The 13597-nt window shown below is 39.5% G+C and overlaps 1 protein-coding gene across 1 annotated transcript; it reads right to left on the reverse strand.

The window, feature by feature from the left end:
* Positions 1–2634: 2634 nt before the first annotated feature.
* On the reverse strand, positions 2635–3555 carry LOC308637341 (vomeronasal type-1 receptor 4-like; the record flags this gene model as incomplete). The annotated part of the gene is made up of 1 exon (XM_081273655.1): positions 2635–3555. The coding sequence occupies one exon, from the start codon at positions 3553–3555 to the stop codon at positions 2635–2637; it is 921 nt and encodes a 306-aa protein (XP_081129781.1).
* Positions 3556–13597: the final 10042 nt, after the last annotated feature.

The raw sequence follows: 13597 nt of genomic DNA on the forward strand, positions 1-13597 counted from the left end.
GGGTATTGACTAAGCTAAGTTAAAATGAAAGAAGTCTCCTTTGTGTGGATTTAATGAGCTGCTCTAGATGGGAAACGACTATGTGATGATAGCGTTGGGTATGCAGTGCGCCATCACAGTGCCAGTTATCTGTGGTCAACTTCAGTTTAAATGGAGAATCCCAGAGAGCAGAGCACTTTCACCCCACTCTCATTCGAATATAGTTTTGTAACTGTTCTACTTTATTGCAAGTTACTGTTATTAATTAATGTCTTTGTATCCCTAAAGATAACCTGATCTTGATCATATGTGTATTTACATATATAGGAAAACAGTGTCTGTAGTTCAGTAGTATGTATGTATTTAGGAATGCATCAGAGATGTTCGATTGTATCTGCTGTATAAGGAAAAACTAATGCATGAGACCCTCCATTGTTCAATGCAGCAGATCTTAATGTGAACAGCCAGGTCCACTACCTACTCTACTCTGGGCCACTCTTTATTTCATCTCTATTATCTAAGCATACAAAAGACATATTTTAGAAAAATATCTATTTATTCCACATATGTTGCAAGTACTTTCTAAGTCTATTTTCTCCCCTTGAAGATCTTACTTTTCCCATATCACTCTGATAACCTGGAAATACTAGCATATTCCATGGAATTTATGCTAATACTTAAGTTGTTCACTTATCTGGATCTCTTCTATGCTCAATTCAGCCTTTTCCATAAGCTAAGATTCTCTTACATAAGCTAAGATTATAAAAAAAAATTGTAGCTCTCTCAAATATTCCTCATAGATGCATTCACAAAAAATACTTTCTTCTGTGGCATTTTTAGAAGATATACCATGGGTGATAAGAATAGATTTATCAGGGCAATCAAGGGAAAATAAATTTATATCCTGTATAATAATGAGTTTTACCTCCAAAGGTCCTCTAGGAATGTGTGCCCATTAGGACTCTCTCATCACCCACTTGTCAAGAGGCAGTGTTCCACCCATTGTTCCTGCTGTGATTCGTCTCATATCCCTACTGCCACCAACAACTTACATTCTACTGAGCACTGTCTGCTGTGCAAGGATCTTTTGGTCTTCCTGTGTACAACCCAGCCTAACTACATAAGATGAATGTGATTTATTTTTTTCAAAGAAGTCATCCCTTTAATGGTCAGCAAAACACCATTGTTAAAGAAAGAGAGTCTCAACAGTAAAAGGCATTGGTAACACAAGTACTTTCCATTTCCTGAAAAAAAGAAAGTGACTCTGAAGGTGCTTCTAGCAGCTTTCTCTCCGCTCCCTCAGGCAAGGGCCTGTGTTGATGATATCTTTTTTTCTTTTTTTATTAGCTATACATGACATTACAATGATATTGGCAATTCATACATTTGAAAAAATTGGGGTATAATTTCTCATTTTTCTGATGGTACAGATTGTAGAATCACACTGGTCAAAGAGTCACCTGTATACACACAGCAATCATAATGTCTATTCTATTCTGCTGCTCTTCCTATCCCCTTCCCCTCCCCTCCCCTCCCATCATTTCTCTTTATCCAATCTAATGTGACACACTTTTTTTCTTTTTCTCCTCACAACATCGTACATGTATTCTGTATAATGATGATGGGCTGAGGATGTGGCTCAAGCGGTAGCGTGCACGCCTGGCATGTGTATGGCCCAGGTTCGATCCTCAGCACCACATACTGTTGTGTCTGCCGAAAAACTAAAAAATAAATGTTAAAAAATTATAACAAAAATGACTGTGATTTAGAAAGTAACAAATACAAGATTTGGAGGGAATAGATAAGCATTTCTCTACTTATTTTGTATCATAGTTGTGTTTTATTGCCCAGAGTTTGAAAGTGTGAGATCATGCTGCAAGTCTTGTATAGATGCCAGTAGAGAGGTGCAATCTCTAGGGAAAACCCCAGGCACTTCTTCCTTTCTTGTGGCATAGCAGGCAGCAGGAGCACTGTTCTGACAAACAACTGCAGTCTGGGTGGTGTGGAGTGGCCGAGGGGGATGCTGCACAGGAAAGGAGTTTGGCCACACCTGAGGTTCCCTGCATGTAGGGAAACAGAACAGCTAAAAAACCCACCTTACCATTTCCCCAGAGGGGGATGTTACCTTTATTTCCATTTGTAAAAAATAATTCTGTTACAGAAATGTATACTGTGTATCCTAATCTCCCAAGGCTCTTGCTGCAACAAACTTCAAGCTAACAACAGAAGCTTTCAATAAGATGAAAACATTCACGAGAAATACATGAAGAATTGTCCTTTAGCAATATCCACCACTCATTTTTCCTCTGTATTTGTGTCTGGCAGAGTTTGCAGCAGTCCAACCCTTGTTTAACAATTGTGATTTAACTCACTTTGAAGGACAGAAAATGAATTTATTTAGTGTGCCTCAGCATCAAAATAATGGTTACTCTCAAAGGATTGTTGCATCAGGATGAGGACACAAGGTCAATCCCCTCCATGATGCTCACATATGTCCCATAGTCAGACAGCTGTCCCATAGTCAGCCAGCTGTGGACCCCAATATCCATTAGGGTTACAATAGAGAGACAAGTGACCCTTCCAGGTTTCTCTGTTGTGAGGGTGACTAATAACTAAAAAATTAGGCATGGTGCAAAAATTTTAAATTTATGTACATTAGACAAAGGTAATTTTCTTCTTTATCCAGTTGAAACAATCCTTGGATACCGTGGAGTCATGTATCATAAGAAAGGGACTCACAGTAGGAAAACACAGGGAAATGATGCTGGTGATCCTCCACAACCACCAGTTGAGATTAGAAGAAAGGGCAATATAAGCATTTAATAGGGAGGAGAGGGTGTGGAAAGTCACAAAGGTGCCCACCAGGACAAGGATTCTCTGGGTGGCTCTGGACTCAGGGCAAGATCTGGGGGGAACTTTGATGCTGTGAATGTGCCAAACCCGCTGCTTGTGCCTGTACAGAAGGAGAACCATGGAGCCACTGGACCAGATTATGAGCATAGAAAAGACAACTTCAGGAAATACAAATAAGGCTGCATATAGTGACTCTATGATTTTGTCTCGACCCACAATAGAACAATACCCATAATCTGTTTTCTCTGTTGTGTTTTCAGTACTGCATTTGCTAAGCACATAAAGAGGAAACATGGAATTTACCATCATGTAAAGTATCCAGCAGAGGGATACAGAGAAGCCAATGTGCTTTGGAGCTAATACTTTAAGATCCCTCCAACAGGAGTTCCTGGGACTGACCGTGATGTTTTGGAAGATACTCAAGAGGCAGATGATGCTAATGGAAACACTCCTGCCTACACGTTGAATACATGAAATAAGTTTGCATCCAAGATCATTCAAAAAATATTTTATCCCCAAGGATGTCATTGTCTGGGGAACTCCATTAGAGAGAATAACAAGGGAATTGGCTATACTCAGGTGCTTGAGGATCAAATCCTTGGACCTTAATGGGCACTTGTTGCAGGAGAGGACTAGATAGTAAAGAAGAAAGTAATTTCCCAGAATTCCAACTGTGGTTTGTGATAAGAACATCAATCCTATTGCCACGTCTCTGTGGGCCATTCTGTCATCCATCACAGTACCGTTTGGTTTCTATCAGTGAAATGACTCATTTACATTTTTGTAGCCAGACACTGTGGTGTGCACCAGTAGACGCCAGTGACTCAGGAGGCTGAGGCAGGAGGAACTCTTGAGCTAGGAGATTGAGATCATCCTGGGAAACACAGCAACAGCCATGGGGATTGGCAAAGACAAGAAGATGCATATGTTCATGGGGAAAATTCCCACCCTATTTTCTTAAAGAAGTCGTCATTAAAGATTAGATGGTGATACCCTGGGAGAAGCAATGAAAAGTGAGCAGTGGACAGAATGCATAAATCAATCGTTTTTCAGAATCAACTGGTATATCCTGATCATATTGAAGAAGAGACAACATCAATCACCACCTACACCATATAAAGATTCAGTTCTGGTTTAAATCTGAAAGAAAACGAATGGAACATTTTCAACAACAAAAGAATATTTTTGTACTACTTGGTAACAAATTGTACATCAAACATCAGACATTCCTGAAGAATACGGTTGAAATGACAAATTTTATCTGGTTAAACTAAGATCAATTTGCACATGGTGTTGCAAAGGAGTTTAACTTACCAAGTGGGAATAACTTATACACAATAAACAACAGAATTGAAATAAGCATTATGTTCCAACCAAAACCACAGGAAATCACTATTCAATGAATAACAAATATGAGGAAGATTTTAGTCTAGTATGACCTTTGCATTTGGTTTAAAGGCTTAATATATAGAGAAATATGAATTAGAAATGAGACTTTATAGATCCTAATAAAATGTAGTGCACTAATCACAGTCAACTATCTGGATTCAATCAAAGCAAGATGCCGCAGTCTGGCTGGGCACAAAATCGTGAGCCACTCACAGCTTTGTAGATTCAAACAGCAATTCTTTATTCCCGAACTCACACCGGCACTCTACAAACATGTTCTGGGGAAATCCACGTTCTGCCGCAAAATTCACGTACTCCACCAGGCTTTTAATCCCAAATACTTTCTGAATCCCAGGAGAACTCAACGGGAACTCAAGGATCAGGCGTGCCTGAGGCAGCAGGATACGCCCTATTCCCCCGGCAGGGTACACCTTAAACCTGGAACTGCCCTAAACCCAAGCAGCGGGATGCTCCATAAAACCTGATCCGCCCTAATCCAGTAGGATCCTCCCTAAACCCGGATCCACCCTGGTCCTTGAGCAGGGTCACCTTTCTCAAACATACATGCAATGTCACAGCAAATGTCCAAGGCAAGTCCATTTCCACGAGTCCTTCCTCTAAGCAACATGGGAAAGGAAGGAAATGGCAAGGAAATTTCGATGCATCATTCCTACTTGGCAATGGCTCTCAGCAGCAAGACCCACTCAATATTTAGATTGGCAATATAAATATTAATTATCATTCCAGAGGCAAAAATATACTGGAAGGTATATATAGTTGAACAATCGTACTTTGTCTCTAAACCATGAAACATGATATAGTAGTTTGTGATAAAATGGTGTAGGACAGAAATTTAATTGTCATTCATCTCAGGTAAAAAGCTTGTGTGTACCAACACCTATGAAACCATTGGTAAAAAGCAAGGTTTTGAAAGGCACTTTGCAAGAAATAAAAAAAATAGAATCTCTATACTAGGAATTTCTGGGCATTCTATGAATAGAAACACAAAGAAATACATTCCATGGGATTGGAATTAAATTGAAAATGTTAATAACCCAGAGGACACAAAAAAAGGCACCTTTGGTTCTGACAACCAATGTTTAATACTCATAAACTTACTTCCCTTATGTGTTGTGTTCCCAAGTTCATCAGGAGAAGAATTCTCACTACAAGCATCACACCATAGGTGATTCACAATTTCTGTCTCCTCTGAATGAATTGGACACAGATGTTGGTTTGGGTTTCTGTTCAGGATAAGGTGATTCCGCCCTTAATCCTCATCTTTATTGTAGGCATGAAGGCATTATAAACACAGCTCCAATAATATGTATGATTTATTCTATGATTTATGTAGTGTCTGTGGACAGAGGTGCTTTAATTACCACAATGCTTCAGCACTTCCACACCCAGGTTTCACTATGAACATCTGGGATTATCAATAATAGTTACACTCACTGAGGACTTTATTACATTCTATTTGGAGCCATCATGTATTGGCCTCAGGCTAATGCAAAATAACAAAAAATTATTCCTTTCCTTGTCTACAATGACACTAGATTGCCTTCTCTCAAAATCCTTTTTCAGAAATAGGTACTTCCCCAAATTTCTCTTCTTACACACTGAGCTTTTATGACAGAATTAGAAAATACTCACTGTGCTTCTTGTGTGCAAGGTGCTGGGCTCAGTGTGAGGTCCTGACAGCCAGCATGGAGGGAGGGAGGCAGCTGGGCCCTGAGATAAAGGTCTGTGCTCCTGTGACCTCACTTCCCCTCAGGGCTGCAATTATCACTTCACCTGGAGAGGCAAGGACAGTGCAGGCCTGGGGAGCCCAGGACAAGGCTGAGAAACTTTCTCCACACTTGCTAATTAATAAGGCAATTATGAGTTCCTTGTTAGTAACTTCAGAATAAGTGTCGAGGAGTTTTGGAAAGGCTGTTTCATTTCCTTGATTCCATAAGACTGAAAGTGTATTCTTGGAATGTGTAGGAAATATTGAGCTGGGACCTATGAGGGACTTAAAGATCTTCTAATTCAAAATTTTACTAATTCTTAGTATTCAGATACTTATGCTTCACGATTCTAACACATTCTGGAAAAAAAACAAAGGAGAATGTGAGAAAGCATCTTAGAAGGATTTCTCATAAGATAAGAGCAAAAGGAAGATCATAGTGCTATAATTGAAATTAGGAAACTGTACTCATTTGTATACTAGAACTTAAAATTATGTGGAAATGATGTTAGGAAAATATTGTAGGCAAAATTATTTTATGAATATTACCCCAGCAGTGGGAGAAAGTCTAATTAGAACATTAGAAGGGAGATGCTTATAACAGTATCTCACAAATAAAATCACCACAATTAGAGGATCAGCCAACAAATTGTCATTTTTGGTGTGTCATATAAGCAAATGCTACCATTTCCATCCAACAGCAAAAATGTTTTTCAGAATAATTAAACATACTTTTGCACAGAAGATTAAAGAAGTGTGCATGAACTAGTAACTAAGGAAGAAATATAGAATTTAATGTATCCAGTGATAATTAGTGTTACAGAATGCACAAAAAATAAAAAAAATCAAAAAATTTCAACAGTTACATAAAGACAAAAAAAATCATTCAATGAATAATAACGATGGGGGAAAAGTTCAATGTCTTTATTTAAGCACTCTCCAGTATGAGCACACACCAATCTGAATTTAAAGTAAAATGTTAGAAAATACCACGATTGGGAAGGATGCAATAGCTCAGGAATCTCATGAACTAGCAATGGGTCTTAAAATTGGGGCAAACATGTGGAAAAGCTGGTGGTGTCAACTTACTGGATCAGATACAAACGTCTATGCCAGCAATTCCAATCTGATGAATGCTCATGCGGCCCTCCAGAGATTGCCCTGTGTCCATGTTGGATTTAATGTATGCAAGACTGGCCCAAGTTTAAGTTCTACAAGGGAAGAGTGAGACGGTGGAGGCAAGGGAAAGTGAAGTAATGAGAACTGAAAATGGAGAAAATTATATTCCATGCATGCATAATTATGTCAAAATGAGGCCCAGTATTATGCATAACTATAATGCACAAATAAAAATTTAAAAACAAATAAAGGAGGAAAAATTGTTATGAAGAATCAAAACAGATGCTAGGAAACTATGTATTTTAACTTGAAAATGGGTGGGATAAAATCCCCTCTAAACAAAGATTTATTTCCACAAAAAAAGTATTCTTTTGTTGCAACTGCAGGAATAAAAGTGTAGTGGACTCTATAAATGAATTATTCATAAATATTGCCTTGGTACTGAACAATAGTTAAAGATAAAAATGAAGTCCTCACTGATTTCACAGCTACATTGGTCAAAGTTTCAGTAATGAAGCAGGATCTGTGGAGGACATTCAATACACAAGATATATCGGTAGTAGTTGGCACATGTGCATTCTTTTGCATTGAATAAATTGAAATAAAAAGGAAATTGTCGTGTGTGTGATTAATATTGAAGTATTATTAAACCAGAGAAATTACCAGATTAATTTGGTCCTGACAACCACTGTCCAATTCTCATCCTTAAAATGTTGCTTGCTCTTGTGTGTCCAGCAGGGAGAGAAGTTTTGCTCAGCCATCTCAACACAGGGATTTCTCTCCACACGCGGAGGATTATAATGTACAATTGGAAAAGAGCGTCTTTTATTCCAGAAATAGTCCCAGGTCTGGGCTTCTGCACATAAGGAGGTGATCCTCACAGTTCTATCCTTATCTTTACTCCAGGCACGAAAGCTTTATACACACAGACATCATAGCACTTCAAAATATATTCTATGATTTTCTAAAGTAATGTGAAGAGCAGATTAGTTGCTACTATAGTCGTTAAGCCCCTTCAAAGTCAGAATTTACTACTGATGGTATTATTCGCCTATAAACATCCTCAGGGTGTATTTTATTAAATAACTTTAGGAGCCAGGGAAATTGGCATCAGGTCAGGGACACTTCTCCTTTTACTACTGAGCTCATAGTGAAGGTCTTATTTCTTTTCCTTCTTTATCTTTACCCTGAATCTCTTCCTAACCCAGAATCTGTTTTTTCCCTCTGCTGACACAAGCACATGCTCAGAACTGTTTTCCTTACTGACTCTGCAGAAGTAGAAAACTGAAATAGAAAACACTCACTGTGCTTCTTGTGTGCAAGGTGCTGGGCTCAGTGTGAGGTCCTGACAGCCAGCATGGAGGGAGGGAGGCAGCTGGGCCCTGAGATAAAGGTCTGTGCTCCTGTGACCTCACTTCCCCTCAGGGCTGCAATTATCACTTCACCTGGAGAGGCAAGGACAGTGCAGGCCTGGGGAGCCCAGGACAAGGCTGAGAAACTTTCTCCACACTTGCTAATTACCAAGACAATTATGAGTTCCTTGTTAGTAACTTTAGAATGAGTCTTGAGGAGTTTGTTGCTTTTCCCTGATCCCTGCAGGCCGACAGGGTCTTACATGGAAGATTCAGAAATATTAAGGTGTGACCATGGGGCCAAGTGTTTGTACATCTTACTGGACTTCAGAATTCCCTGAGTTCTTCTACGTCCAATCTTGTTAATAAATATTCAGATATTTGAGAACTCTCTGTTTTTTAAGTGTGGGTACTCAATGCTATACATTTTCCTCCTAGAATCCCTTTCATACTGGCCCAGAGTTGATATATGGTATCTCTGTTCTCACTTGTTTCTAAGAATTTCTTGATTTTATCCTATCATGTATTCTATGATCCATTCTTTATTTAAAGCAGTATGGTTCAATCTCATGTATCTTTTTTTTTCATTTTTCTTGTGGTTGATTCCTAGGTTCCCTCTATTAGATCTGATAAGATGCATGAGATTGTATCTTTTTTTATTTGCTAAGACATCCATTGTGACCTAGTATGTTTTTCTTATGGTGTTTAATATTTTTTCTTTATTTTCTATCTTAATTATGATGTGCTTGTAGAGTTTCTCTTCGATCTTCTCTATTGGGCTCCTATGTGATTTCCCATATGGTAGAGAAATTTTTCTGTCACTCTCATTGTGGAAGAATGTCATTGATATTTTGGTGGGTATTTCACTGGATCTGTAAAGTGGTTTTGGTTGTATGGGCACATTTATAATATTAATGCTGCCACCCCAAGAACATGGGAACTCTTTCCATCTTCTAAGGATCCCAGAAATTATGTCTAGTTTTTGTAATTATTATGATTTGCTTTGTTCCCTAAAATGTGATCTATTTTAGAGTATGTTCCATGGGACACTGAGAAGAAAGGGAATTCAGTTGTTATTGGATGAAATATTTTCTAAATGATTGTTTGATTAATAGTGGTTTTTAGTTGTAAAGAATCTTCATTTAGTTTGTGTCTGGATGATCTCTCTAGTGGTGAGGCTGTGTGTTGAAATCACTCAATATTGTTGTCTTGTGGTCTACTAGATTATTAATATTGAGAAGGGTTTATTTTATTACATAAATGGGCTCTGTTTTTGTCTTGTTAGTGATTTCTAATTTCATTTCTTCTGTGGGTAATATTTCATTAAGTGTATCTTGTACACTGCTTTCTTAGTGGCTATGAATTCTTTTAGTTTCTGTTCATCACCAATTCTGAACTATAGTTTTCTATTGACATAGAAACTATGACATCTATTATCTTTCAGGGATCCATATGTATTTTTCAGATCCTTTTGGCTTTTAAGTTTTGGGCTACTAAATCAGTAGAAATTTTAATTGTTTTACTTCTAAATGAGATGTGCCATTTTATCTTCATATTTTCAAAATTCTAACAATGTTTTCTATTTTAGGAATTTTAATTTGATGTGTTATAAAGAGGACCTTATTTTGGATATTATCTATTTGCATTTTAAAATGCCTCTTGCATGTGGATTTCCATCTAATTCCTAAGATTTGAAAACTTTCCTCATACTATTTCTTTGAAGATGTTATGGAAACTTTGTTGTATTTTTTAAATTTTTTTCTTTTTTGATATACATAACAGTAGAGTGCATTTTTACATATTATACATACATGGAGTATAATTTGTTGTAGTTAGGATACTATTCTTGTGATTGTACTGAAGTGGAGTTTCATTGGTAGTGTATTCATATATGGATATAGGAAAGTTGTCAGATTCATGCTACTGTCTTTTTTATTCCTATCCCCTCTCCCTTCTCTTCATTTTCCTGTGTCTAATCCACTGAAGCTCTACTCATCAACTCTCCACCCTGTTGGGTAATAGCATACGCATCTTGGGCTTCATCTATGCCAATGACTTTTAGATGGGTCTCTTAATGTTATATTTCTTGAATATTCTAGTCATGATTTTTATGCATCTTTTCTTTATTGTCAAATTTATTTTCTAGATTGTATAGTTTATATTTGAGAAGAGTGCTGAGGGCCATTGCCAAGTAGGAATGACGCATCGATATTTCCTTGCCAGCGTACCCCATGTTAAATGGACTTGCCTTGGAAATTTGCTGTAACCTTGCATGTGTGTTTGAGAAAGGTGACCCTGCTCAATGACCAGGGTGGATCCAGGTTTTAGGAAGTATCCGGGTTTAAGATAATTTGGTTTTAAGGTGTTCCCGGTTTAAGACAATAGGGGTTTTAGGGAAGTTGGAGGTTGAAGATTATTGCTGCTGGGATTAGGGTGTTCCTGCTGCTTGTTCCCGTTGAGTTCTCGTGAGATTAAAATGGGATTTTGGGATAAAAGCCTCGTGGAGTAGGTGAATTGGGTGGTAGAAGATTTGAGATTGCCCCCAAACCTGTGTTGAGGCCGGTGTGAGTTCGGGAATAAAGAATTGCTGTTTGAATCTACAAGGTATGTGGTGGCTCGTGATTCTGTGCCAAGCCTTTATCTCTTAGTTCCTTCCTTTTTTAAAGTATAAACCTTCTAAATTCTTTATCTAATATTTTCTGCACTGTGTTGTAAATGGGGTCAGGTTTTGCAGTGTTGTGGACTAAGAGGGAGCGGGGGTTGTTCCCTGGGTTTTTTATATTGTTTGAATTTCTACACCTATGAAGGGATGATTACGTCTTCTACTTTTATGCAACTACTATTGAGTGAGCTTCTATCTGATAATTGCTCCAGGCTGGGAAATTTTCTAAGTATTGACACTCCCCTGCATCTTCTGCTATGCCCAGTATCAACACCACGTGTATATTTCAGCTCATGTGTATATTTCAACACAGAGTGTACACACCCATACTCAGGCATACTGGAGCATGTACATACATACCATCATTCCCAGACTCTCGCTTTCACCCACACACACTCACAATGCAGACACCAACACAAAGGTCGTGTCCCACTCTGTCACATAATCACTCACACATTCATCTTCATTGTGTATTTCAGTACCTTGTACAGATACGTAAGTTTGTGCTTATCTACACGCCTGTGAATTCCATAAAGAAGGTGGCCTTGTGTGTTCTTTACATTCCTTTCATCCTGCCACACACAGAAAGGACAGCATTGTCCACATGCAGCATTTAAACAGGCTCTGGTGTTTGCTGTGAATGCACAGGAGGTGATGTGAAAAGCCACAGTGGTCTCTTGCCACCTGCCCATGTTGGCGAGATGAGCTGGTTTCAAAAGAGCAACATTGGGAAGAAATAATACCACACATGGACATGAGGTTTTCAGGTCGAGGGTAGGACCGGTCTGCAATGGGTCAGCTTCCATGCTGGACAGTGCTGGAAAGAGAGCATGCACCAGAATCTACTTTATAGAGGGGACATACAAAAGAGCTTTGCTGGAATGTTCTTAACCATATAAGGCAGAGGATAGGGTCTCAAAAGAAGGTTGCCCAAACCCACTGGGTAACGCCCAAGTCCAGGGTTAGAACAAACTTCTTTGCCAGGTGAAGGTGGAGGCCACTTGCTTCACACAGTGCATGTGAGGCGATGCCAGACCAAACACCTCCTTTACTCAAGATTGAGATAGGAAGCTCAGCCCATGGGCAGGCAGCCTGCCATGGTGGTCAAATTTCAGGCATCCTCAGCTCCTCCATATCCTGCATGCATGACCTTGACCCACGACCCATAACTCCATAGGACCTGCCCTTCGCTCCTGGGTGCTTTTGCCCACTCATGCCCCAGGTCCCATCCTCTGTCAGGCTCCCTACCTTTCCTGTGCAGGTCTTTTCTCCCTCCCCTTGTCTATCATGTCCCCCGGCTCCACTTTCTTTATTTACACCTGTATGTGCATTTGTCCATTGCCCACCAAGATCGACCTCCCCCTCTCCTGCTCCTTCCCCACAGCACACTTCATCACATTCCAATGAACCATAACCTTCTTTAGCCTTTGAACCATGCATTGTCATTTTACCCTCTGTTAATGGGACACCTTGTCATCCTCCTCCCCTCCAGAACCCAATATCCTTAACTTCCTTGTACACACAGGCTGTCTTTCTAACTTAAGCCCAGCACTGACTTGAGCCCCTGAGCAACATGTGATATCCTTCTGCCTTCTCACTCTCCACCTTCTGCTCTTCCCCAGCACTTCATAAACCCACCTTCCAGGGTCTCCGCTCCACTGTCTTAACCCTGTCATCCATTTCCCTGTGTCCTCTGTCACTCTCATCTGTCACACAGCCAGGCACTCTCCCTCTTCTAAATGCTTCACTATTAAACAATTGCTGCTGGTTATTTTTGACATGTGCCCCAAGAGTTGGAGTGTGTGCACAGTGATCAAATTCTGAGTCAGGTCAAATGGAGAAAAATTATGAGAAATGAATTTCAGAAAAGTTAGTGAAAATTCTCTCTGGATATGTTTTTTGCTGGTTTTCAGCACCAGATCTGATCCCTTCAGCCTCTGCTAGGGTACTGATTTTCGGTTATGCTATAGTTGAACAGTGGTTGCTTTCAGGGAAGCCTGGGGGCTGAGGAGTTGGAGGTAGAATCAAGGTAAGTAAAATGACGGGATCCTCTTGTTCCTTCGGGTGTGGACTTGATTGGCTGCTCTAGATTCCAAACCACATTGTTTTTAACTGGGGCCTCCAACCTGCTATAGGATTCAGTTGTGTGCATGGGTTCTGAAATGCATTGGGGATCTTGGACTGCATTACCCTGCACAAGGCAGGATGCCTGAAAGACACTGCTCCTCTGTGTGGTGCACTCGGTTCCAACCTGCAGGGCCACCACCATCTACCTACTGTTGTCTGAGCCTCTCTTTCATCTTCATCCTCTGATCACACTAATGACACAATTTTGGAAAACATATCTATTAATTCCACATCTATCCCAGATAACTTCTGGATCTGATTTCACTCTTCAACAAAAGCTCTCCACATGATAGGAAGATTTGAGATAAATACATGGATAATTGTTATACTCCTTTATCTATCTCTCATGTCTCCACTGTGTTTTCTTCTGGCAAATATTTTCAGGAG

The sequence above is a fragment of the Spermophilus citellus genome (genome assembly GCF_964194105.1).
Source record: "Spermophilus citellus genome assembly, chromosome: 18".
NCBI classification, from domain to species: Eukaryota; Metazoa; Chordata; class Mammalia; order Rodentia; family Sciuridae; genus Spermophilus; species Spermophilus citellus.